Source organism: Sciurus carolinensis, chromosome 6, assembly GCF_902686445.1.
Source record: "Sciurus carolinensis chromosome 6, mSciCar1.2, whole genome shotgun sequence".
Taxonomy (NCBI): domain Eukaryota; kingdom Metazoa; phylum Chordata; class Mammalia; order Rodentia; family Sciuridae; genus Sciurus; species Sciurus carolinensis.
Window position 1 is genome coordinate 31,946,498 of NC_062218.1, and position 25,376 is coordinate 31,971,873.

At 36.2% G+C, this 25,376-nt stretch overlaps 1 protein-coding gene across 22 annotated transcripts in view; it reads right to left on the bottom strand.

The window, feature by feature from the left end:
• The window catches only part of Cplane1 (ciliogenesis and planar polarity effector complex subunit 1), a 140,942-nt gene that overhangs the window by 59,051 nt on the left and 56,515 nt on the right, over positions 1-25,376 (bottom strand). For 18 of the 22 annotated variants that reach the window (XR_007109127.1, XR_007109128.1, XR_007109129.1 and 15 more), the window contains 13 exons: positions 25,218-25,295; positions 23,245-23,437; positions 22,490-22,786; positions 21,524-22,294; positions 19,730-19,896; positions 18,268-18,403; positions 16,268-16,319; positions 12,796-12,900; positions 10,052-10,123; positions 3,797-3,906; positions 3,250-3,445; positions 2,893-3,042; positions 2,295-2,369 (listed from right to left, as the gene is read on the bottom strand). Coding sequence is in view for 18 of the 22 variants with exons in the window: in XM_047555850.1 (XP_047411806.1) it covers positions 2,295-2,369; positions 2,893-3,042; positions 3,250-3,445; positions 3,797-3,906; positions 10,052-10,123; positions 12,796-12,900; positions 16,268-16,319; positions 18,268-18,403; positions 19,730-19,896; positions 21,524-22,294; positions 22,490-22,786; positions 23,245-23,437; positions 25,218-25,295 (2,402 nt within the window). In the remaining 4 variants the exon portion in view is untranslated. The remainder of the gene's footprint in view (positions 1-2,294; positions 2,370-2,892; positions 3,043-3,249; positions 3,446-3,796; positions 3,907-10,051; positions 10,124-12,795; positions 12,901-16,267; positions 16,320-18,267; positions 18,404-19,729; positions 19,897-21,523; positions 22,295-22,489; positions 22,787-23,244; positions 23,438-25,217; positions 25,296-25,376) is intronic. The other 4 variants (XR_007109130.1, XM_047555856.1, XM_047555863.1 and 1 more) reach the window with 2 other exon arrangements.

Here is a 25,376-nt window from a genome sequence, read left to right on the forward strand (position 1 = left end):
CCCGTAGCCCTAAGCAGTCACTCCAAGTCCAAGTGACCTACCCTGTTCCTCCTACTCCTCCTCCTTGGGGTAGCCCCCTGGGTGTTCAGGAGCGGTGGCTCCTCCTCTTCCTCCGGGCAACCCCCCGGTGTTCAGGAGTGGTCGTTCTGGGTCTAAACAGCTTGCCACACAGCTCCTCCTCAGGCAGCTGCCGGAAGCCCCAGTGGTTGCTCCGAGTCCAAGCGCTGTGCTGAGCCGCCTCCTCTACGATGATCCCAGTTGTCCGTGTTTACCGCTCCAGTGGGGGGAGGGGCATCTCGCCGAGCAACTCTACTTCACAAAGTTCCCTGCGTTCGGGGGCTACCGCCCCATCTGGGACGCCTCCCCAATGGGAGAGACTCACCCAGCGACTTTGAGTTGGTCCCAAGTCTCTCACTATCTCCTCTTTTGAATCTTGCGTCCTGGAGCAACGTGAAATGCAGCCGCCCTCTAGTCCACCATCTTGAAACTCCCCTTGCTATTTCTTTAAACAAACGAAAACCACTCTGTTTGACTCCAATACTGAACTTCACTTGTCTCAAACTCAGCAGGCTCAATCAAACTTCTGAATCACTGCACACATCAATTTTCTCAGTCTGAATGCACTTTTTTCCTCTCTAAATCCTACTCTCTTTTATTCTACTATAGTGTCTCTCCTGTAAATGGCCCCAATCCTCTCCTGAGATAGATGAGATGCTGTATTACCCAACATCTCATCCCTGCCACTGTCATAGTTCTTTCCAAGCTACATTATAATCATCCCCTTATTTATCAGTCATTCTTCCCCCTACAGGCATGCTCACAGGTTTAAGGTACTCCTTTCTTCTTTAGTCCCAGTATCTGGTTCCTAACTTAGTGTTTGTAGAATGAAGAGTAAAGTGAATTATGATGCCTGACTTACTTAACTCAGAGAAATTTTGTGAAGATCAAATTTAAAAACAAGTTCTTTGAAAAATGTGAATTAATAAACAAATATAAACAGTGCTTATTATATTTCAGTCCCAATCTAAGGCGAACCTGTCCATGAGAAGACAATGGTAAATGCAACACTAGCCTTGGCAGTTATGGCACCTTTCCCTACTTCTTTCAGTGACTCTCATAATACTTTACCATCTGTCTAACCTCCGTGTTTCTCAACAGCCTGAAACACATCCCCTTTAACACTCTCAAGAAAGATTTGGTGCACACACACTTCAAATAGTAAAGATAGCAAAAGAGATGAACATGCTTAAAATTCACACTCCCTTCCTTTGCTCTACTTCTTCTCTAACAGAAAATCACATAGGAGGGTTAAAACTGAGTTTCACAGGCCTGCAATGCTCTTCCTAGGCCCAGCAAAACTCTGCCTGCTGTTACTGATGCTATTCCTCATGGGAAGAGGATTCTAAAATAGGAAACTACTGTCATACACAATATTGAGCAGGTCTCACTAAAACAGGAACTTATTGTTCATTCTTCATACCTAGAGACCCTGTTTCTTCCTTCTCTGATCCTTCTCCTGTCAAGCAAATTCACTCAACTCTAATGTGCGATTATATTCTGAGTCTTTACAGTATATTACTATAAATATCATGATGGATATAACATTTAAAAATGCAAAACTTTTCCTTTTAAACAGGCATTTTTTAAGTTCTTCTCTTAAAAAGTGATGGGACTAACATATCTTTGCAAACAAACATTCTCCCTAAGACAGGAGTCTCCAAATGGAGATCTGATCTTTCTGATAAAGGAAATTACCCAGAAGCTTATCATCTTTGAAATGCTGGCCTTAGCAATTCGGCAGTCTCAGGGAGATGGCTCTGCTTCCAGTTTTCCAGGATTTCAGAAATTAAGAAAACGAAGGGAGACTAAGGGTATCTAAGCAGCCATGGCATTTGTCGAAATGCACATCAGGACAACCCTATGAGACTGCAATTGTGTCCCAAAGAGATACAAACAAAGATCAGATACCATTAGTAAATTTGCAAAACATCTCCAAGCTATGTAGTTACAGAGCTGGGACTGAAACCTAGGTCTGTTCTATTTGAATCTAAAAGCCAAGCTCCTTTCACTCAAATTTCTATATTCTTCCCCAGCCTGAAAGACTGTTAGCTTCTTAAATCCTACCTCCACCACTGTGCACACTACCACCCTAGACAGCACAGAGAGAGGGCAAAGGTTTCAAAATTGGAAATGTTGGCACTTATTTATTTATGTAGTTATCATGCACATCCCCACTCCCACAAACATCCTAAAGTAATGTCTCCCTCCTCCCAGCCCTTTCTTGCTCCTCATACCTCCTGAGTGCCCACTGTTGATAGACAATGAACAAGCATCTTGCAACCACCAAGCAGGGTCCAGCTTTGTGGAACCTGGAAAAAGACATCAGCTGTGCTACAGGAAGTCTGATTACCTATTGAATTGATATAACCATTCATAGAATGTAATAACTTTAGCTTGTGGACAAATACTCTTTTAAATATTATAAAAATTTCCCATAATGTAACCTGATGTATAACTATAAAACTGAATATTTCACTGGTTAAATACTGTTGACTATCATACCTGTGCATTGTCTCTGTGCTGTTGCAGAATTTCCCACCTTTCTAAACATAAGAATTCATTTGAAACATCAAAATACTCAAGAACTCCCACAGGATATTTATATTTTAGTCTCATTAATTGAGAAGACCTGTACATCTTAGTCTCCTTGTGAAACATCTAACTGTGCTAACCTCAGAAACATGGCTAAGATCATTTATCTACCTGGTCTCTCCACTTAACAAAGGACAAATCTTGTTCATGTTTATTTTCCAATTACCAAGTCTTAGTGCTAGTTTCTATCATAACAGGAATTTGTGAGGGAGAGTCACGCTACACATCTTGGTTATTCACCTTGGTCCTGATGTTTTTCTGATGGAATCACTGAAGAGATCCCAGGTTTCTTCACTTCTGTTAAGTCTGCTCTCCAGGATTTTTCATCCAGACAGGCTGGAGTCACTTTTGCAGGTTCAGAAAATAAATCCACAGTAGAACTGGCAGATTCTATCAAGAATATGAAGGACATACAAAGATTGGTTCTAAACTTCTAAAAAAGGTTAACTGAAAAATTAAGAGATCATTTCTGAGTGTGAACATAAACATCTAAAACTGCAGGAAGGAAGCTACAAGATTTGAGTAGGAATAACAATGAATGCTATATTGTAGAGTTTTTCAAAATGTATTTATTTTAAAGTAGAAAAAAGTTATTACCTTGACTTTTAAAATTGTGTGGGGGAAAAGTACTGGTAATGGAAGCTGCCAGATAATGTAACTCTGCAGACGATGGGACCTCCAGATGATCGCTTTGCTGTTGGATAACATTCTCATTCAAAGACTCTGCTCTGACAGGTAATTCCTGTAGATCATCAGCTTCAATGTCAATCACATTTATATAATTGTGTTCAACCTGAGTTAAATAGAGCACATAAAAACCATGATTTTTACTTTAGATAGCCACTTTGCCCCACCCCCACCTCCAAAAGGCTAAATTCTTCATTCTTATTACTAACAAGCAAGAAGAGCTTTTATGTGCCTAATCTTAGGGAAGCTGCAGGAAGTAAGCCTCATTGGATTTAGTTTACAATATTATAGGGCATAATACTTAAGTTGATTTTTTTTGACCTTTCCTACAAAGCTACACAGATGAGATTTTTAGCCTCATTTCATTTCAGTCATTCAATTGTATAATATCTGGAAAAACCATAATAAGTTTTAGTACAAAGGTATTATTCAAACTTCTGAATACATAATTTATTACCATATGAGGTGCTAAAGGTGACAAAGATTTCTCTGATATTTCAGTGGGAAGTTTGACATTGAGATGTACATCTGGAACCAACAACTGAGGAACGGTCAAAGGTTCATATTCTGAAAATTAAAAAAAAAAATCAGAAATGTAAAAATATCTGTAACTTGCCCTAAATCATTAATTCTGTAAGAACCAGTAAGCAACAAACAATATAAATGTGTATGTCCTGAAAATCTAAGTAGAAGCTTCATGGGTATAAGCAAATTAAAGCAAATTCTATCATATTCTGTGGTCAATTTACTCTAGAGTAATTCATAATTTAATAAAGATTAAGTACTGCTTTTCTCACAATATAAGAACAACAAAGTAACTATGTCATGAAAACATTATAACTTCCTGTTTCCACTTAAGATATATTAACTCATGTTAATCTACTTTATTTAAGAGAATTTCAGTAAAGATTTTAGGAAGTAAACCTATGGCTAAAAATTTTTTTAAAATTTTGTTTCTTGTTATTTAGGTCTTTATTTTTAGTAATAGCTTTATTTATGTGAAAAATAGAAAATCTAGTGGTCCATTTTCAGAATATAGATAGTATTTAGCCTTAAATGTAAAATTGGATATAAGAAAGGTAGCAAGAGGGGAAATAGAGCAGAATGGAAAGTTACAAGCAGTTAACTCACACAGTCACACCACAGCCTATGGATGTGGCAGATCCAAAGTCCATGCACCTCAACAGCCCATTCTTCCTGGAGGGGAATGGCAGTGGGAGCTCAGGGTGGCGAGAAATCCCCAATGAAGGGGGTACTGAGCACGCATGGAGATTAGGGTATATGAGAAACCTTCAATAAGACTGAGTACAAAGGGAAACTCAGTTATAGGAACCTAATGAACAAGAGGAATAAAAAGTCTAGGCCTAGGAACATTCAAGAAAATGGAAGGATCTCATATGTACAAGTCTGCTTTCCCTTAAGAACTTTTTCCTGAGGAACTCATGGGCTCTTACATTCTTTAAATATCTGACTAATCTGATCCCAAAGCACACTCTGGTCTAATACAGAAGTTCCATGTACCCCTTTACTAAAGTAGTTACAGTCATGTTATCCCCCACCCCCACCTCCCACGGAAGCTTCTGTCATTTTCTGAGCTCATGATTTTTCAGGTGAATTCACCTTTGGTCCTGCACATCTAAAGTAAGATAGTTTGTTCTGATTTGTTCTAACAAGTTTTTTTGTTTGTTTGTTTGTTTTATTTTTGTTTTCATGCTTTCTTTATTCATAAGTCAAATATTTAAGAGTCAACTCTCAAATGCAGTGAAAAAGGAAAGAAATCTTCTCCTTTGGAGAGTCCTAAGAAGGAAAATAAACTGGCAATGGTAGGAGTAAATCTGCTCCATGGAGGTCAAGTGCCCACCTAAACCTTTGATTTCAGCATCCATCATAACTGTCAGACTCTATTCCCAATTGTACAGACCCACCTCATGTCTGAGTCATAGTATAAAAAAAGCCTGTGACAGGCTGTTTACATTTCTCAAGGGTCAATACACATTGGCAAGAGTAAAGATGTCTTTAAAATTACTAACCTACAAGATTTTCTAGTTGACCAGTCAATCAAGAAAACATTATAAAATGATTAAAATGCAGTGTCCACTGCTTTTAAGGATTTTTCTTTGGTAAGAATAACTGACTTAAAATGTTAACTAGACTTGTCTGATATGTTGGTTTTCATGGGTAACCAAAGTTAAAAAGGGGTAAATGAGATTTAACATGAATGGGATAAACATTTATAAATGTGTTTGTTAGAGGAGATGTCTGATTAATATGCAAAGTTAAAATACTAAAACATCAACTGCTAAATATAAACTGAAGTGTGGCTTCTTAACTTCCATAAGGTAAAATATATATGGGTCTATTACATGTGTTTTTATAAGTTGGTAAATGGAAAAGCAATTTTAAGGTTGCTTTACTTCTGGGCCTAAACTAAAAGCAAAGTTATTAAAAGTTAAAATTCTAACAGGTGTAATTCTATATGCAAAAAGTACAAAAAGTTTCAGCTGAGTTTTGATTAAAGTACTATAAAAAGCATAAAGTATTTCATCTTATTAAAAAGGAGTCATTTGTCTAAATTCAGAAAGTTCGTAAGGATTATTTCGAAATGTAAATTTAAAAAAAGAATGAACAACTAGAAGAAGAGAGATATAAAAAGTTATAAGAATGAAAATGTGTGTTTCTAGATGACAAATTATTTTGTAGGGTAAAGTAATATTCTTGTACTAAAGCTGAAGAAGAAAGAAAGAAAACTAAGGATGTAAGTAAGTCATAATAAGTTATAGAAGTTTTGTGGAAGGTAAACCTCAAAAAGATTGTGTATGTGACTAAGCTGGCTATAATTAATACAACCATTACTTTTTAAATACTTTTTTAGTTGAAGATGGACACAAAACCTTTGTTTTATTTATTTATTTTTATGTGGTGCTGAGGACTGAACCCAGTGCTTCACGTGTGTCAGGCAAGTGCTCTACCACTGAGTTACAACCCAAGCACCAACAGTCATTATTTAAGGGATTTTTAAAAAAATATTATTTCTAGTTGTTGATGGACCTTTATTTCAGTATTTATAAGCGGGACTGAGAGCCAAACTCAGTGCCTCATATATACTAGGCAAGTGCTCTACCACTGAACCACAACCCTAGCCCATGTATTTAAGGGATTTTTCTGAAGTTCAAATTTTAATTCACTGATATGAAAAAAAGTTTAAAACATTGATTTGCTCTTATCTATCAAGATAATTTCTTGTGTCTTACTTAGGGAAATTAAGTCTCAAAGGACTGGTTTTCAAGCTTTTTTAATGATTACTTTGTAACTGGTTAAATAAACAACTGTTATTTTAGGTTACTACAATATAGTTGACATCCCCAAATATTTGTGATTAGAGTATACATCTTGAGAGCTTAGGAGAGAACTTTACCAAGCTGGTGTTCTCCTAACTAAAGTACTCTCTACTGGAAATTTCTTTTAGACTTATGTGAAAAACAGCAAATTTAACTGGGAATTTATTTATATCACTTAATGTTCTATAACTGGATAAAGTTAACTTAAAATAAATAAGTTATATATAAAGATTTTATGATATGCTTTACACTGGAATGCAAATTAAAATATATTTTTGAAAAATAATAAAGAGAGCCTAATCTGTTTAAAAGTTCACAATGTGGTACATGGAAAAATTTTGCCACTTTTTCCCCCCCAAAAAGTTAGGAGCTCTCTTAGCATTTATTTGATTCATGTTTTATATGTGATGTCATATTGTGTTAAATGATATTCACTTAGACTTAGGAAACAATATATGAAAATTTTGTAAAATGATATTTAAGAATGAGGCAAAGATCAACTTCAGAAATAAAATAGGTTACCTAAGATTTGCCAAGAGCCCCCCCAACTGACCTAAGACTCTGCCTCTCACCTTATTCTATGTTAGGATGGCTCCAAATTAGGCCAGAATTAAGCTTATTTAAAATTATGTCTAAAGGATATATTTTTGTTGTAAAGGTTACTGTGATCTCAAAAATAAACAGAAGATAGAATACAAATTTAAAACTAAGTAAAGGATTGGATAAATTGTAAAAGGTATTTAAAGGTTGTAAAAGAGTTTTAAAAGAAAGTAAAATTTGTCAAGGATCTTGCGAATGAATGGATACAGATATGGGTCTTTGGAGAGGCAAAATAGATATCAAACATACATGAGTATAATTATAGAGATTATGTTTCTTGTTTTGAAGGTATTATACAAACTGAGTGTTTTTGTTCTAGTTCATGTTGTATTTTCCTTGTTAAATTTTCTAACTACTGCCTGTTAGTGTTTTGTAGAAGTACTGCTTCTGATAAAATAATCTGAGTTAATTTGAGATAATAAGTCGTTATCTGTAGGACAGACAGGATATAACTAATGTTGCTGACTCCAGTTAAATGGAAGGGGTAACTATAAAATTGTTAAAATTAAAGTTAAAATACAGTATTCCTACTTTAAGACTGGTGAAACTAGCCTGCTAGATATTTAAACCCAAAATTTGGAGACCAAGGTCAAGGAAGTAAAAGGGCAAAGGAAAAAGTAGCCAATATTGTGACCTTTGCTCTCTAAGGTCAGCAAGGACCTAGGGAACAACAGGACCCATCAAAGGGACCCACAACTCTGGGGAGTCACTTGACTTCTGGACTAGGGGAATTCTGAGGACCCTAGAGAACAGGAAGCCAATCAGTGCACATTCTGCAAAGAGGACAGTCACTAGAGAGGGAAATGTCCCTGATGGAAACTACATGTGGTCAGTAAGACTCTGACCCATCCTTGCAGATGGCACAACTGGTAAAGGAAAACTAAAGGAATCAAGAAGCTTCTCACAAGTCCCCAAAAATGATCTCTAACAATCAGCTGACTCTTAACAATGGAGAGGAAAAGATCAATTTTGACCAATCTGGGCTTAGATACCTGGCAGGAGAGTATTTTAAATATTAAAGCACAGTCATACAAGGACAATTAAAAGACAATGGTTCTTTTAATATAACTTGAGATGTACATTTGTCAGTCCTCCCAAAAGTAAGTAAAACCAGGAGATTAAAGGAAAGGTTCTTATACAGGAGTACCTAATAAATATCATAAAAACCTCTGTCAGAGTCATAAATTTGTTCTGAGACAATTTGAGACCTACAAATCTTCTTACCCTCCTACATAAGCAGACTTTGTTGTATGTTCTGTTGTTTTGCTGATATGATTATTGAGCCCTGACATTTATTATGAGCTGTTATATCGGCTCCCATACTTGGGAAAAACTACGAAATTCCTTACTATGGAAACTAAAGACCAATTTATGAACATATACTGGCCATATCCTCCACTTCACCATTACTTAAGTTGAAGGGACTCCTTGCTCAGACTCCTCCTCTGAATTTCACAATTCATCACTTCCAGCCTGGTGTCTTGGTTTTAATCACAACCCAGAAAGAGGACAAGCTTCAAATGAACTAGAAAGGACCTTACCTAGTGCTCCTGAATACCAGGACACCTACTGGGAACTGCTAAAAATGGGTGGTTTCCACCTCAAAAAGATAATATGGCTAGGATGGAGGGCAATACTAAAGGGTACAAGTACAAAAAAGAAAATTAAGACCAAAATGTATAAAAGAAAAAGGGGAACTTGTGAGAAATAGAAAGTCCATTTTCAGAATACAGTATTTAGCCTTAAATGTAAAATTCAGATGTAAGAAAGGCAGCTGAAGAGAAAATAGAGCAGAATGGAAAGTTACAAGCCATTAACTCACACAACACCATAGCTTAAGGATTTGGCAGGTCCAAAATCCATGTACCAGAACAGCCCCTTGACAAACAGGAGGTGGACGAAGGGGCTGGTCTGACCAACGGAGATAGAAATCTCTCTGTTAGGATAAAGAAGTAAGAACTGCATATGTGTCAGAATACATTCAATCTGAGAAGACTTTCCCATCATGAGAGAACAAAGGAGGTGGAAACAACTAAAGATATTTCTTTAAATAACCCAGCAGAAGACGTAAAACCTAGGAGATGCTGGGGAAGACTGTGTACTCCATAGTACTCAGTCAATGAGGAACCTGGAAGGGATCTTGTGCACTAGGGGATAAAATGCTGATTGTAACCACTCTGGGGGGTGCCTGGTTACCCAGATACCTGATCTTGCAAGACCATCAGTAAAGTCTCACTGTTTGCTATACCTCGTGTCTCTTAATCCATGCTTTGGGTTTAAACAGGTGAGCAAGTTTCTCACATTTAGATATAATCATACCCTTCAAAAGGGTGCTATATTAAGTGGTCTTTAGTATATTCAGAACCCATAGCTAAATTTTACACTCAAAATGTTTCAACATCTAAATTTCACAAAAGTTACTTGCTTCTTATTCGACAGTAAAATAAGCTTGTCACAAGTCTCTTAGCAGGCAGTATAATTCTGTGCCTTTTGTTCTTGGGCTCTAATCTTATTTCCCAGCATTGCATTTTTATTACAGCATTACTTTCAAATTTCATGTTTAAAAATACAACTTATCATCATAATGAGAATAGGAAACTTACTGTTAGTTTTGAATTAACCAAAAAACTAGAAAAAAGAAAACTGAAAATAATTCAATTGTCATTCTGTTTCTATTAAATCAGCTGATTGGTTTAACTGCTTTTTTAAATGGGGTTGGTGACTTCAGCTTTGGCATCATATTGTTTTCAGAAAAGAAAAAAAAAAAATCATACCTAAAGTGGAAGAAATGATATGCTGATTTTTATCACATTCAGAAACAACTTCTTGAGAAACAACTTCCTTATCTTGTAAATCAGGTTTGAAGCAAAAAGAAAAAAACAGAATTTCAAAAACACAGGAAACAAATACATGAATACAGATAATTAGACATTATGTATAAAAAGTGGTAAAGACTGACAACTATTTAATTTTAATAATTTAATTTAAACAATATAACTTTAGAGTTTTAGTATTATGTATTCCCTGGTCTTTCTCCAGATGAATTTTGGCAAATAGCCTGCCAACTTTATAAGATTACCCAGCAGCAAGGCAAAGTATCTTCAAGGTTTTCTCAAAGACATACTTAGATAAGAACATTTAAAGAATGTTTCTCAAAGGCAAACCAAACTCATTAATTACCTCAAAAACATCTTTTTGAACCCAAAGGTACTTTATCACTAAGCTACATCCCTACTCCTTTTATATTTTTTATTTAAGACAGGGTCTAAGTTGTTGAGAGCTTTAATAATTTATTGAAGCTAACCTCACACTTGTGATTCTCTGGGATTATAGGTGTTCACCACCATGATCAGACTCAAAAACAATGTATACATGATCAACCCAACCTCAATCAGAAATAAACACAAAATAATGACTTTTTGTGACCTATCAGATCAGGAAAGTCAAGGTTATATAAATCATATTAATGACAAAAAAGGGGTGGGGGGCTCTTATGCAGGAAGATACTCACTGAAGCATTATTTGTAGAGCAGAAAAAACTAAAAATTGCCTAGTAGCTCCAATAATAGGAAATGGGTTAAATATTTTATGGCACAGCTAGAAAAAGGAATATACTTACAAAGTACTTTTTTGATGATACAGGGAAAAGTCTGGCATAAGTAGAAATCAAAGTAAAACAAAAAGGATACAAAGTGAGCCAGGTATGGTGGTGCACACCTGTAATCCCACAGCTCAGGAGGCTGAGGCAAGAAGAGCTCAAATTCAAGACCAGCCTCAGCAATTTAGCTAAACCCTAAGCAACTTAGCAAGACACCATCCCTAAATGAAATATAAAAAGAACTGGGGGGGCGGGGGGAGAGGGAAGGGCTGGGGATGTGGCTCAGTGGTTAAGTGCCCCTGGGTTCAATCCCTGGTACCAAATAAATAAACAAATAAAAAGGATATAAAATATACCTGCTACACCTTGTTATCCAAATTTAATCTACTCCTGAAAATATGCTGGACTGAATTTTCGGATACTAGAAGATTTATTTCAAATGAGGAAAAACATTGTATCTTTCATTTTTCTTCCCATAGCCCCCAGACTGGGGATTAAACCCAGGGGCTCTTTACCACTGAAGTATATCCTTTATCCTTTTCGAGATAGGGTCTCCATAAATTGCTAAGGCTGGCCTAGAACTTGCAATCCTCTTGCCTCAGTCTCCTGGGTAGCTGGGATTACAGGTGTACACCATGGCGTCCAGCTAATATAAGGCATTTTAAATATCACTTAATTAACATTCCTTTATTCATTAGTAGTGTGTGCTCTGCAGTGTAGAGCATAGATATGAATTACCTTCAACACTGCTGCAAGGACTACATGCAACATTACTGTAATGCAAATACAGTACAATGAAGTAATATGTTAAAAATATACTCTTAATTATGCTAGGTTATGCACACCTGTAATCCCAGGGACTTCACAGGCTGAGGCAGGAGGATCACAAACTCAAGGCCAGCCTGGGCAACTTAGTAAAACCCTATCTCAAAATAAAAAATAAAGACTACTGAAGTATGGTTAAATGCCCCTGGGTTCAATCCCCAATACCAAAAACAAACAAACAAACAAAACCACTCTAACTAAGAGAGTTTCAAGATATCTGGAAAACAACTATAACAATATTGGGATTCCTGAGAATTAAACCCTTAGGGGAAAAGCTAGGGAAGACTGGAATACATGGACAAGGGGAGTTCAAAAAACGGGGACACTTGCTATGTAAGTATTGTATCTAGTTATAGAAAATGACAAAAGAATAAAAGACAAAACCATACCAAAACATTATTGCTAAATTGTATAATTAATTTTCAACTCTATCATAGTTGTATATTATCCAAATATTCTATAATAATCATTATTTTAAAATGTCAGCAAATATTTTATTAAAAGACAAAATTATAATGTGTTTGAAAAGTACTTAAAATATTCTGCACACAGAAGAAACTGTTCACTGAATGTCATAAAAAATGAATACTGTGACATATGGGCAGAGCACTATTCAAGATACTGTTCCTAATGATTAGTAATATCAATGAAGAAGTTTTACAAGCAATTAACAGTAGATCCTTGAGCATTCATTTCCTCCACTCTTGGACAGAGTTACAAGACCCTCCCAAACTAGCCCCAATCTCATTTTTTACCAAGCTCAACTTTATCCACCCTAGCCCCAGGCCTCTCAACCTTAGGAAAGAAATTTAAGTGAACAAAACTCAGGGCACTGAGAATCCAATTCAAAACATTATTTCTAACTAACTTGGGATATAGTCTCTATCAGTTTTGAAGAAAATCTCTATTATGTTTTACTTAAATTATTATAAATTCAATCTCTAATTTCCCCTGGTTGGGGAGAAGAACTTGGATAAGCAACTAATATCACATAACTTTAAATTCCCTTTAAATCACTGCCTTAAAGAAAACATATAGATCATCTTAAATATGTTAAAATATGAGTTTTTTAAAAAAAGAAAAACAGCACTTTACCTGGGTCTGTGTTTGTGCTTACATCCTGAGTTCCTATAGCTTTCTTTTGTACAGAGGCCATGAAGTGCAATCCAGCTGAAGTATTAACATCATCTTTCAGCATTTCTTAAAAGGAGCAAAACATTGGAAGTAATCATTGAGCAGCCCACGTGTCACGGGGAGCCCAGAGGCCCAGTGAGTCAAGGGAGGTAAAAGAAGGGGTTAGGAGGTTATCTAAGTGAACTTTCTGCATGAGGTGGCAGGAGCTAAATCTCAAAAACAGAGGAATCAAAACCAAAACTGAGGAAATCTGTATGTTCAGCCCCAAAACCTAGAGATTCTTCTCACTAATGAGGATCTAGGTGAAGGTTACCCAGAGAAGTGATAGGGCCATACTGCTGTTCTAGAAAAACCTCCTCAGCAAGTGTGTAGAAAAAAGATTTGCGTAGGTAAAAGCAATCAGATGCTTTACTTCAATTAGATGAGGCTGCTGCAGCAGTGTAAACAAACAAAAAAATAAATTTAAGAATTACGAAGGAGATAAAATAGGCAGAAACTGGTTACTGACTGGATGAGAGGAGAGGGGGAAAGGCAGAATTCAGAATAATATGTTTTTTGGTTAGGCTAGCATCAACACAATCGAGATACAGAACAGAGATAGAAGAAACCTGTTGGGATGGGAGGAGGTAATAAATTCAGATTTCACATGTGACTTAGGTTATTTCCACCCAGGCAGGAAGGCTCAGTGAAATCAAAGTTTGAAGTATATAACAGCAGTTTGGATTTAGATTTAGATTTTCCTGGGAGATGACACAGGGAGACTGGCACACTATGGAATAATAAAAAACATAAATTTTGTCTTTGTCTCTAGTTCTAGGCACAGTCATTTTTATATCCTATGTGTATCTATATCTGTAAATAGAAAGGTGTATGTATATATATGTGTGTATGTATATTGAAGAGTGTCTTTTGTTATTCATAATGAGCCCTTTTTTTTTCATAATAAGCCCTTTTGATCAAACTTGAATTTATGCTAATGAGGTGACTTCAGGATGGGGTTGGTTACCACAGGAAACAACCGAATGATTACAGGGTTAAAACTATCAGTCCCCTATCCACCGATCCTACCCTTACCTCTGGGGAAGGGTAGGGTAGAGAATGAGTTCAATCCCAGTGGTAAGGTTTGTGGTCAGTCATGCCTATGTACTGAAACTAATAAAAATTCTGAAGCAAACAACTAAGGGGGCTTCCTGGGGGTGGGGTAGACCCATGGATGTGCTAGGAAAGCGGCCTGCATAGAGAGGCATGGGAACTGTGCTGTCTTCCTCGCTGCCCTAAACATTACATTTGGCAATTTCTAATTGTAGCCTTTATAAATGGCCTCATAATCTTAAGTAAAGTGCTTTCCCAAATTCTATGACTTGTTCTAGTGAATTATTGAAGGCAGGAACAGAAAGGGAGCTGTCAAAGGAACCTGTGAATTTATAAAGAGCCTGGCAACAAGGCACATGTCCTGGGGATCTTGTTTACAAATGAAGCACTCTTGAGGAACTAATCTCCTCACGTGTAGGATCAGTGCTAACTCCAGTAGTCAGTGTCAGCAGAGAATTGAATTGTAGCACACTTGGTTGGATCAGAGAATTGTTTGGAATGAAAAAACACACATCCACTGGAGTGCTATGCAGTCATTAAAAATAATAATGTAGCCGGTGCACGGTGGCGCACTCCTGTAATCCCAGTGTCTAAGGAGGCTGAGGCAAAAAGATTCCAGTTCAAAGACAGCCTCGACAACTTAGTGAGGCCCTAAGCAATTCAGAGAGACCCTGTCTAAATAAAAAGGGCATGGGAATGTTGCTCAGTGCTTAAGTGCCCCTGAGTAGTTCAATCCCCGGTACCAAAAATAAAAATAAAAAATAACATTGTACAAGAACATCTAGGGACATGGGAAAAATATCTACCTTAATACTAGTATGTAAATATACAAGTTAGTTACAAATACAGAAGTATAAGTATTTGCAGACATATAATGTGTAGGGATGTTCATAAAACAAAGTCAAAAAGAATTACACCACTGCTATTTCTAGATAGAAAGATGATGGGAAATTTTAATATTTTTCTTATTCCCTATTTGTCCTTTCTAAAATTTTAATATGTATTATCTTTACAAAGTAAAAAAATATGTTAAAAGTGAAATGTCACTAGGTATGGTGGCACACACCTGTAATCCCAGCAACTCAGGAAGCAGAAGCAGGAAAAGGATCAAAAAATTCAAGGCCTACGGCTGGGGATATAGCTCAGTTGGTAGAGTGCTTGCCTCAGCAAGCACAAGACCCTGGGTTCAATTCCCCAGCACCGCAAAAAAAAATCAAGGCCAGTCTCAGTAACTTATAAAAATAAAGAGCTGGGGATGGAGCTCAGTGGCAGAGCATCTGCCTACCATGTGCTACGTTCTGTGTTTAATCCCCTATTAAAAAAATAAATAAATAAAAGTGGGAAAAATAGTTTATAACAGTGCAAAAAAAATTGCAGAGGGGTTAGGAAGCGAAAGACAAGCTGAGCAGGTCAGTTAGGAGGTGGCTAAAAGGAGGCCTGATGCAAAGCAGTAGACTTGGGATGGTGATATCACTATCAGGAAGATGTCAATTTAAACTTTGCACATGTTAATAAGGGGAAAGTAGTAAAGAAAGATGAGAGACTGTGTATTATTTGAGTATCATCAGAAAAATTTAGGAGCTGAAGTCATTAAAGTGAATGGCCTTATGAGCACAGGAGTGAACAAATGAATTACTGAGAAGAAAGACATAGGGAATACATGTACTTAAGGGGCAAGAAATAAACTGACCAGTTCAAGAAAGAAAATAATTTACTATTTATAGGTAAGTTCTTTTTTCTAAACTGATTTCTCTATTTTTAATGTATTCATATTTCTATGCTGAATTAAATCTTAGGCATAATCTTCCATAACTTTCATTTAGACTTTTTATATCATTTTTGAGATTCTAATTGATCACATTACCCTACAGCAGGGGTTGGCAATCTGTATAAGGCCAAACAGTAAATATTTTAGGCTTTGTGGGCTATATGCTCTCTGCTGCATCTATGCTACCCTGCTGCAGCGTGAAAGTAATAACAGACAAGGCATAAACTAATGGGCATAGCTAGGCTCAATAAAACCTGATTATAAGAACAAGCATAGGCTGGGAGATAGCTCAGTTGGTAGAGTGGTAGAGTGCTTGCCTTGTAAGCACAAGGCCCTGGGTTCGATCCCCAGCACCAAAAAGAAAAAAAAAAAAAAAGAACAAGCATAGTCTAGACCTGGCCCTTGGGGTACAGTTGGTCACCCATCGCTCTACTGGATATCAACACACACACACTGCATCTTGTCAAAGATAACATGAAAAGAATTTATTCTCATTTTTTATATTATAGCTATTTCTACAAAGCTAATTTTAACTCTAAATTTAAACATTACATTGATCATGCATATACATACCAAAAGGAATGCTGAAATCCTCCAAAGGTTGAGAAATATGTTCTTCGTGTTCCTAAATGAATTCCAAGTATCAATTTATGATTAACTCAAAGACATTTCTTTTGAAAAAAAAATATTCAATAACTATGAAGAATGTTGAATTCTTAAGTACAGGTTCAATTTTTATCATTCTAGGCATAATTACTTATTCTATCAAGTTATTTACTCTGTCAAAGTTAACTCTACAAATGAGTTCATGAAACTCACAAGCCAAGAAATTTAAAAAGAGAATTACCAATTTAACACAAAGTTACTAAGTTACTGTTGTGGTCTGGATTTGAAATATCTCCCAAAGATCATGTGTTATGCAAAACAGTAATGTTCAGAGGTAAAATGATTGGATCTTGAGGGATGTAACCTCATCAGTGGATTAATCCATTTGATGAATTCATAATTTGAATGAACTTCTGGATGGTAATCTGTAGGCAGATGGGATATGGCTGGAGAAAGCAGGTCGCTGGGGGTACGCCCCTGGGGACTCTATCTTGTCTCTGCCTCCTCCTTGCTTTCTGGTTGCCATGAGCTAACCAGCTCTCCTCCACTACACCCTTCCACCATGATGCTCCATTAAAACCTCATGCCCGGAGCAAGAGAGTTAGCCAACCATGGACTGAAATCATGAACCAAAATAAACTTTTCCTTCTCTAAATTGTTATCGTCAGGTATTTTGGTCATAGCAAGGCATAGATGACTAACACAGTATATGCAATTATCCACTGCAGAGTAGTTTCAGTACTCTAATAAGATCCCAATCCTGTCAAAATCTTTCATGGACACAACATTTTCACTAAGTGCCTCTAGCTATGCTCTTAAGGACTGTTATAGTTTAGATGTGGTGTCCCCCGAAAGCTAACATGTGAGACAATGCAAGAAGGTTTGGAGGAGCAATGACTGGGTTATAGCCTTAACCTAATCAGTTAATTAATCCCATCAGGATTAATTAATGGGTAAATAAAGGCAAGTGGGGTGTGGCTGGAGGACGTGGTTCATTGGGGATAGGGCTATGGAGTATATACTTTGTCTCTAGAGAATGGAGTCTCTCTTTCTCTTCTTCCTGATCAACATGTGAAGTGATTTCCTTTGCCACACTCTTCTGCCATGATGTTCTGCCTCACCTTGAGCCCCAATGGAGCCAGCCTTCTATGGACTAAGACCTGAAACCATGAGCCGTCATGGTTTCCTCCTCTACAATTGTGCTGGTTGGATTCTTTACTCACAGCAGGAACATAGCTGACTAAAACAAGAACTTACTGAAAAATCATACCTTTTAAAAATCCATGTGAATGAGCCTCTGTTTATTTAATCTGTTGTTACCCAAGTAGCTAAACAATCACCAAATTTTGAAAAAATGTTTAAAAAGACCAAACTTACAAGTTACATAACAAATCCATGTTTGGGAAATATTAGAGGCATCTCAGAGTGGTAAAACTGTAATAGGAGGAGCCTAAATCACAAGCCATGTGCATTAAGATAACAGAGGTAAAAACGAAGAATGAATTCAAGCATAAAAAAGTCACAGAGGCCAGGCATGGTGGTGCATGCCTGTAATCCCAGAGGCTTGGGAGGCTGAGGCAGGAGGATCAAGAGTTCAAAGCCAGCCTTATTAGTGAGGCCCTAAGAAACTTGGTGAGATCCTGTCTGTAAGATACAAAAAAGGGTTGGGGATGTGCCTCAGTGTTTAAGTGCCCACAGGTTCAATCTTCAGTATTAAAAAAAAAAAAAAAGTCCCAGAGGCAGATGCTCTAGGTTACAATTTTTAATTTGTCCTTAAGTAGCTTATGACATTCACAACTCTGTTTCACAACTCTGTTGTTCTGTGGAGGGAAGCAGCAGGGATCTGTGTATTGAATGAGAGACTCCTAATCACAACCTGAAGCTTCCAGCACTACTAGACAAGCCCCAAGAAACACCAAACTCTGAACATGCAAATTAGGGAAGAGTCAATAGTAGCTCTACTATACCTTGGGTTTCATGGCAATTTCTGAGTTATCATTATTAATGAAGGAATCCTCTGGCCAGAAACTCACACTTGTTTTTGTTGTCCTCAGTTTCTCAGATCTTTTTTCTTGCAACTCTTTCTCAGTTCGTCTTCTTTGCCTGTTAAAAACAACAGCATAAGCCAGGCCTGGGCAGTACATGCCCATTATCCTAGAGACTCAGAAGGCTGAGGCAGGAGGATTGCAAGTTTGAGGCTCAGCAATTTAGCAAGTCCCTCAGCAACTTAGCAAGACCTTGCCTCAAAATAAAAAATTAAAAGAACTGGGGATGTAGCCCAGTGGTAGAGTGTATGTAGAGTGCCCCAGGTTCAGTCTCCAGTACCATAAAAAAAAAAAAAGTACTTAATTTTGTTGTTTGTATCATGCTATATAGAAAGTTACTGAAATCATGCTAATAAATTTAATAGGATTTAATTTAATTAGTAAGATATTCTCCTAATTATAAACATATATAAACAAAAAAATGTGATATTTATTCCTAGTTCCTCTACTACTTAATTGACTATTCTTTGGTGGCCATAGAATCCTAGGACAGGTTTAAACATTTTAATTAACTGTCAGACTGTCTTTTCTGCAGACTTGAAGCTGTACCAGAAAACCTATCAGATATATTCATTTGCCTATTTGATAATGCTTAAGCACATTTAGCTGCCTCAGTGAAATCCCAGCAAGGAGGAAAAGAGGTCCCAAAAATCTAAGGGGAAGACTTACAATGAAGAGGGAATATATAGAAAGGATGAAAGGAGTAAATCATTTCTGGAAACAGCAGTCAGAACAAATTTTACAGGCTGATATAGTGAAATTCTAGAAGTACTTTCTAGAGTCAGTAATAATCTATCAATCAGTACATGTCTTGAACATCCATACAGGTAAAACTTGCACTCTTCATTAGATGTTACAGCCTTGCTTTGTATATGCACCTTTTTAGTGCCATGAAGCTTACTACGAGAGCCTGCAGAATATGATAAGATCAATAACAATAAATATTGGCTCAAAGTTTAAATAGGACCTGGAATACGACCTGATATCAAGTATTTTTGCTGTAAAAGATAGGCATCTTTTACTCACTGTATTACAGAAACATATAAAAGAATCCTCTAGCCTATCAATGGTAGGAACAAATTCCCTAATAAAATTGGAAAAAATGATAGCATTTCTCCTAATGTAGGACTTTTCCTCATTACAAGACATGTTCAAATACATGACACTTTGCAGGAAAATAGAATGAAATTGTGTAATAAAGAAGACCAAGAGGTTGAACCAGATGACTTCCATTGTTAAGACTATATGGATTACAATTGTGCTTATTGTCCCATTATAGTTGTATTCTTAGATCCATCAATAAACCTGTGGTTAAAAGACTATATGGATATAAATAATAACTTGCTGATACATATTATCAAATAAAATTAAACTTAGAACTTGCCTTTTTTGACTGTTCTTTCCTTGTCTTGTTCCAGATGGTTCTACTTTGACATTGAGAAGCTGAAGGCAACCAGAATCCCCTTGTTCCAATAAATCATGTATGTTTTTCTGCTGCCTTTGTTTAAATGCAATGAGATTTTCAAGTGGGATAAGTTGTGGTTTCTTGTACTACATGAAACAAAATAATGAAAATTTACAAACTCAAATATGCAGTATGTTGACAAATTGAGGAAAATATTTAATTAAACTAAAATATGTAAAAAACAGAAAAAAAAATCAAATATAACAACTTGACTTAAGACTGCTAAGCTAAGTACCCATATCTTGAAGAATTAGATTTTAGAGTGGTAAAATTTTCAACCAGGTTTTCTTCACATGTTGAGGATCAAACCCAATACTAAATTGTATGTGGTAGACAAGTACTATGCCACTGAGCAACATCCCTGGCCCTCAAGACTTCTAGCTTTTGTTGTTGTTCTTTTTAGATATACACGGCAGTAGAGTGTATTTTGACATATTATACATATGTGGAGTATAATTTATTCTAATTAGGATATCATTCTTGTGGTTTTACATGATATGGAGTTACAATGGTTGTGTATTCATATGTAAGGATAGGAAAGTTCTGTCTGATTCATTCTATTGTCTTTCCTATTTCTCTCTCTTCTTCCTTCCCCCCATTCCCCTTTGTCTAATCCAGTGAACTTCTATTCTTCCCCTCCCTACCCTCTCTTGTTGAGTTAACATCTACTTATCAAAGAGAGCATTCATTCAGCCTTTAGTTTTTTGGGACTGGTTTATTTCACTTAGCATGATAATTGCCAGTTCCATCCATTTACCAGCAAATGCCATAATTTCATTTTACTTTATGGCTGAGTAATATCTCATTGTGTATACATACCACATTTTCTTTATCCATTCATCTGTTAGAGGGCACTTAAGATGGTTCCATAGCTTGGCTATTGTGAACTGAGCTGCTATAAACACTGATGTGGCTGAAGACTTCTAGTTTAATTTCTAAAACAAGTTTGACAATCCCTAAGTAGTGTGATGGAAACTTGGGGGTTTATTATAATATTCTAATAAAAATTTTAAAAAATTGTTTTCAAAATGCCAACTTTTCCACTTCTTTAATTCCTCTTTCTTCTTTACATAGTATGTTCAGAAGGCATGGTAACTAGTTTTACTAAGGAATAGCCATTTCTCTTCCCAAATATCATCTTTAAATCTTAAAGCATACAACAGAATGAATCTCTCCCTAAGATGGTACTATTCACCTATAAAATTAGGACCTAAACAATTTGCATTTCATAAAGCAAAGATAATATCTTAAATGATGATTTGGTGGGTTTTAATGCTACCATTTAATTACATGCACAACTACTGACATAGCAAGGTCAATTTAACAATTTAACCTATAACAGATTAGAAGAGAATTATATCACAATTACTGGGAACCTCATTGGCTCACTCTTGCTCTCTCAACACATGCACACATCTACATGCAAACAAGAGTACCTGGTAATTGTATTTTATTTTTTAGTTCTTCCCCAAGTAGAAGAAATGACTATGAAAGATTCTACTAAATTTTGGTAATAATAAAGAAAAAAGACCTAAAAATCTCTAAAACACACAATTATAATTTCAAACCTGACATTCCTTTTATACAAAATTAAAAAACAAAAAATCCCAGAAGCATTATTTTGAGAGAAATATGCTAGAGTTTTTACTGAACATAATTTGTTACAAAAAATGTAGGATTCTGCCTTTGTATCACTGCACAAAAATTAATTACCATATTATCTGCAGACAGACATGAATGCAATAATGATAGTTGTGGGTATTTTCTTTCTTCTGCTACAGTTCTAATAGGTCTTGGGGGAACTGTAATTGATGCTCTTGTGGCTGAAGAAAACATATAAGGAGATTTAAATTGCAGGTGCAATAATGGAAGTCCAAAGGAATTCTCAGGAGATATCTTAAGGGACCCTGGCTTAGCATCATATAGTTTTTCTGGCTTTATTAATATTACAGAGTCCTGTTGAGATGTCACGTTTTCTTCTCCAATATATGAATTGAAGTTCACATTTGTACAAACATCTGTAACTACAGTTTCTGCCCATCTCTTCTGCTCAGTTGCTTTGTTTGTGGCTTCAGTACTGCACTGGCTTGAGTTCAAGTGGGATCCTGAGGTAGTGGATATTTTTCCCTGTGGCAAAGGATGCTGGAAGCCACCAGACAACCCCCAAGCCTCTCTTGGCTGGGCCAGAGGCTGGAAGGGAATGTGTGGAACTCTTCCTGCTTGTAAGGAAAGGGGCTTGAATTCATGCTTATGCTGAAACTGAAGCAAAGGAAAACCAGAACCAGGACTGAATGTTTTGGCAGGTGGGATAAACCTAGGTGTCTTCCAGACAGCAGAAGGCGTGGACAAAAGATGAAGGGGAGTATTTCCAGCAGGAGCAAGAGAAAATGAAGGGGGAGCCACCCTTTGAAATGCTGGGGTTAGTCCTCTCTTTTGGGGTTTGCCATCTACTTGACATGAAGATACACTCCCATGTGGAACATTCTGGGAAGGAAAAAAAAAGGATATAATGTAAGTTTAGAATATATTACAAATTCCTTATTTTGTAAATGATGTTAAGTATATTTTGTTCTGGAGGAAGTGGAATGTTAAGAAAATTATTAAAAAATAATTTGTTCAAATAACAAAAGAAAAATGATCACACTACTAGGACATTAATGTTATTTTTATTCCTATTACCTGAAGATTTCCATTATTATTTTGATCAGAATGGATAATTTCTTCATGGCCATGTGAGTTATTTTTGCCAGGCTCCCCGGTGTACTCTTCCATGGATTGTGGTTTAATGAAATATCTCTGACTAAGATTTCTACTACTGTTGACTTCAACATCATCACTCCCTCCTGTGGGGTTTGAAACCTGGCTTGTCCCCAAATGCCCAATCTGAGTCTGTTGTAGAAACTGATGCATATCTGGGAGGTTTGCAAAAGATGATCCTACTATTTGCATTAGACTCATGAAGTTGATTTGCTGCAGCTACAACAAAAAGAATCAAAGAGATAGCTTAAAACGTAATGAAAAGAATCTAAGGAATCAATAATAAGCACCTGAATATTCTTTTTGACAGCTATACTTTTGCCTTGGCCTCTCATACTTATAAATGCAGAATGGAAGGCAGGGTCAGGAGAGGTTTTTTTTTAAAAGGAGTACAAAAAGGTATAGCTTCCTGTTATCTGGGAACATGTGAAACCTGAGACTATGCATAAAACTATGAACCAGTCACAAACCCATCCAGGGATCATAAAGGAGTGATCCAATGGAGAAGGCTAAGGATAAAGAAGGACTCCCATAATGGGTAGGTTTTGAACAAGTTTTCAAGAAAGAAAATAGGAAAGAGCAGCACACTGGTGAGGAATTCATTTCTAGAAGTTTATTAAGTTTAAACCTTACACAATAATTTGTAGATTTACTTACTTATGTAGAGATATGCTCACCTGAACTAATTTAAACATTTCATCTTGGAGCATCTGTCTAACAGAATCTGCAGAATCTGGTAACTGAGCCCTGTGTTCACTTCTCTGGGTTTTCCCAGGTGTTGAAGCAGGTGTTTCTGAAGCAACATTGACTCCAGTTGATACCAGAGGTAGAAATGAAGGAGATGTATCTTTAAATGCAGAAATCTGTGCACTATATGGAAGCATTTAAATATAAAAAAACCCACATTAATTTTTAAAAATCTATAACCTGAATATTTAGGCCCACTTTTTTCTTCAAATTTAGGGGTTATTTTGGCAGTTTTTAGGATCTCTTCAGTACCCATCATTTTTCATCTAAGTGCCTACATCAGGGATATGTACCATCCTAGTCAGTGATGGTCCCTCCCAGTGCTGTTACAGCACAGAACACTCCAGCAAAGGTCCCTGCAGGTATCCAAGTTTGAGATGTGTATAATCATTCTGATAAATAGTACAGACTCTGTAATTTGGCTTAGGAATAAGTTTTTTGACTAAAATTAATGATTCAGAGTAGAGTTAAGAAAACTAAGGTAAAAATAGGTTAAAAAATGTTTAATTCTGGGATCAACGCAGCAAGTAGTTTCTGATCATCATTCAACATGAAACAACAGTATGGTGAACATTTCCAAACAAATCAGTTTCCATTTAAAAGAAACCCTAACGATTACAACTCCAGACCTGGGAACACCTGGAATGTAGCCTTTGACTCACCTCTTTAAAAACCCCCTTGTTCCCTGTGATGGGGAGAATCACAACCTCTGGGACACAGTCCCCTGTGTTTTTCCTTTGCTACCAAAGCAATAAACCTTCTTTTTTCATTTTTCTAAATAAACAAATTAATTAAACACCAATAAAGTATTTATTTAAAAATAAAATGAAAGATCAAAGCTAGTTCTTTGGTTTTGTTATTTATTCATTTTTTTAATTTAATTACTTTATTTTTTGGTACTGGGGATTGAGCCCTGTGGCACTCTACCACTGAGCCACACCCCCAACCCTTTTTTATTTTTTTATTTTCAGTCAGGGTCTTGCTACATTACTCAGGGCCTTACTAAGTTGATTTGGTGGCCATGAACTTGTGATACTCCTGCCTCAGCCTCCCCAGCTGCTGGGATTACAGATTTGAACAACTACACCCAGCTATTTCTTGTTTTTTAAACAAAATGGTTGTTGGGAACTGATTCCTTAAACATAGCAAGTAGTCAATGTTTTCTAAGCAAATAAATTTCATAAACTAAAGGAACAGGCAATTATTTTCAAATAAATTAGTCATTGTTTCCAAAAAGAAAACAACATATTAAAATGCACTTAAGGTTTATTTGGGTTTACAGTTGTTCCCTCTCAGCTAATATCTGCCTTTTATTGAGCATCCAATATGCTCAGTAACAAAACTTCATATGGCAAATCCACGAAAAACAACCATCATGATACACATGACTATTTAAAGAAAACTTTATTGGGCTTTGCTTTCAACAACTAGCAAGATGACCAATATTAATTATGTAAAAAATTTCCTGAAGTAAAGCTGTTCTATGTTTTCCTCCTAATTCAGCAAGATTTCTAAACACAAAGTACTCTGTTTAACCTCTGTAAATGAAATTCAGAAGATCAACTGGATAAATCTAAAGAGAATTAAAAGCATTTCAAATGCTATTAGAAATCAGAAGCTAAAAATAGCAACAATTACATCTTTCAATAATATATCCACTACTTTTTTTTCTGGAAAAAAATGTTCCTATATGTCCTTAACAACTAGTAAAGAAAAATCTTTGAATAATCAACTAAGATGTCAGAAATATGTGCTATGTTGCTCTTCCAATGCTGCATGATGCTTTCATTTATTCCAAAACATTTAGCAATTATTTTGAATTTTAGTTCAGTAGGCATCAATTCATCCTCTTATTTACTTGTGAAACATGATCATTTTTAAAATAGTAGACAAAAATTCTTACCTAGAAATTCCCAAATTTGTATCCATACAAAACGAGTGAGAAACCATATGTTCAGGATTTGAAAAGGCTTTGGTCATACTGTAAATAAAAGTTATTAAGTGATTAGGAAGCAAGATATTGTTTACATTATCTAAGATACAGGTGATCTAATGATCAGCC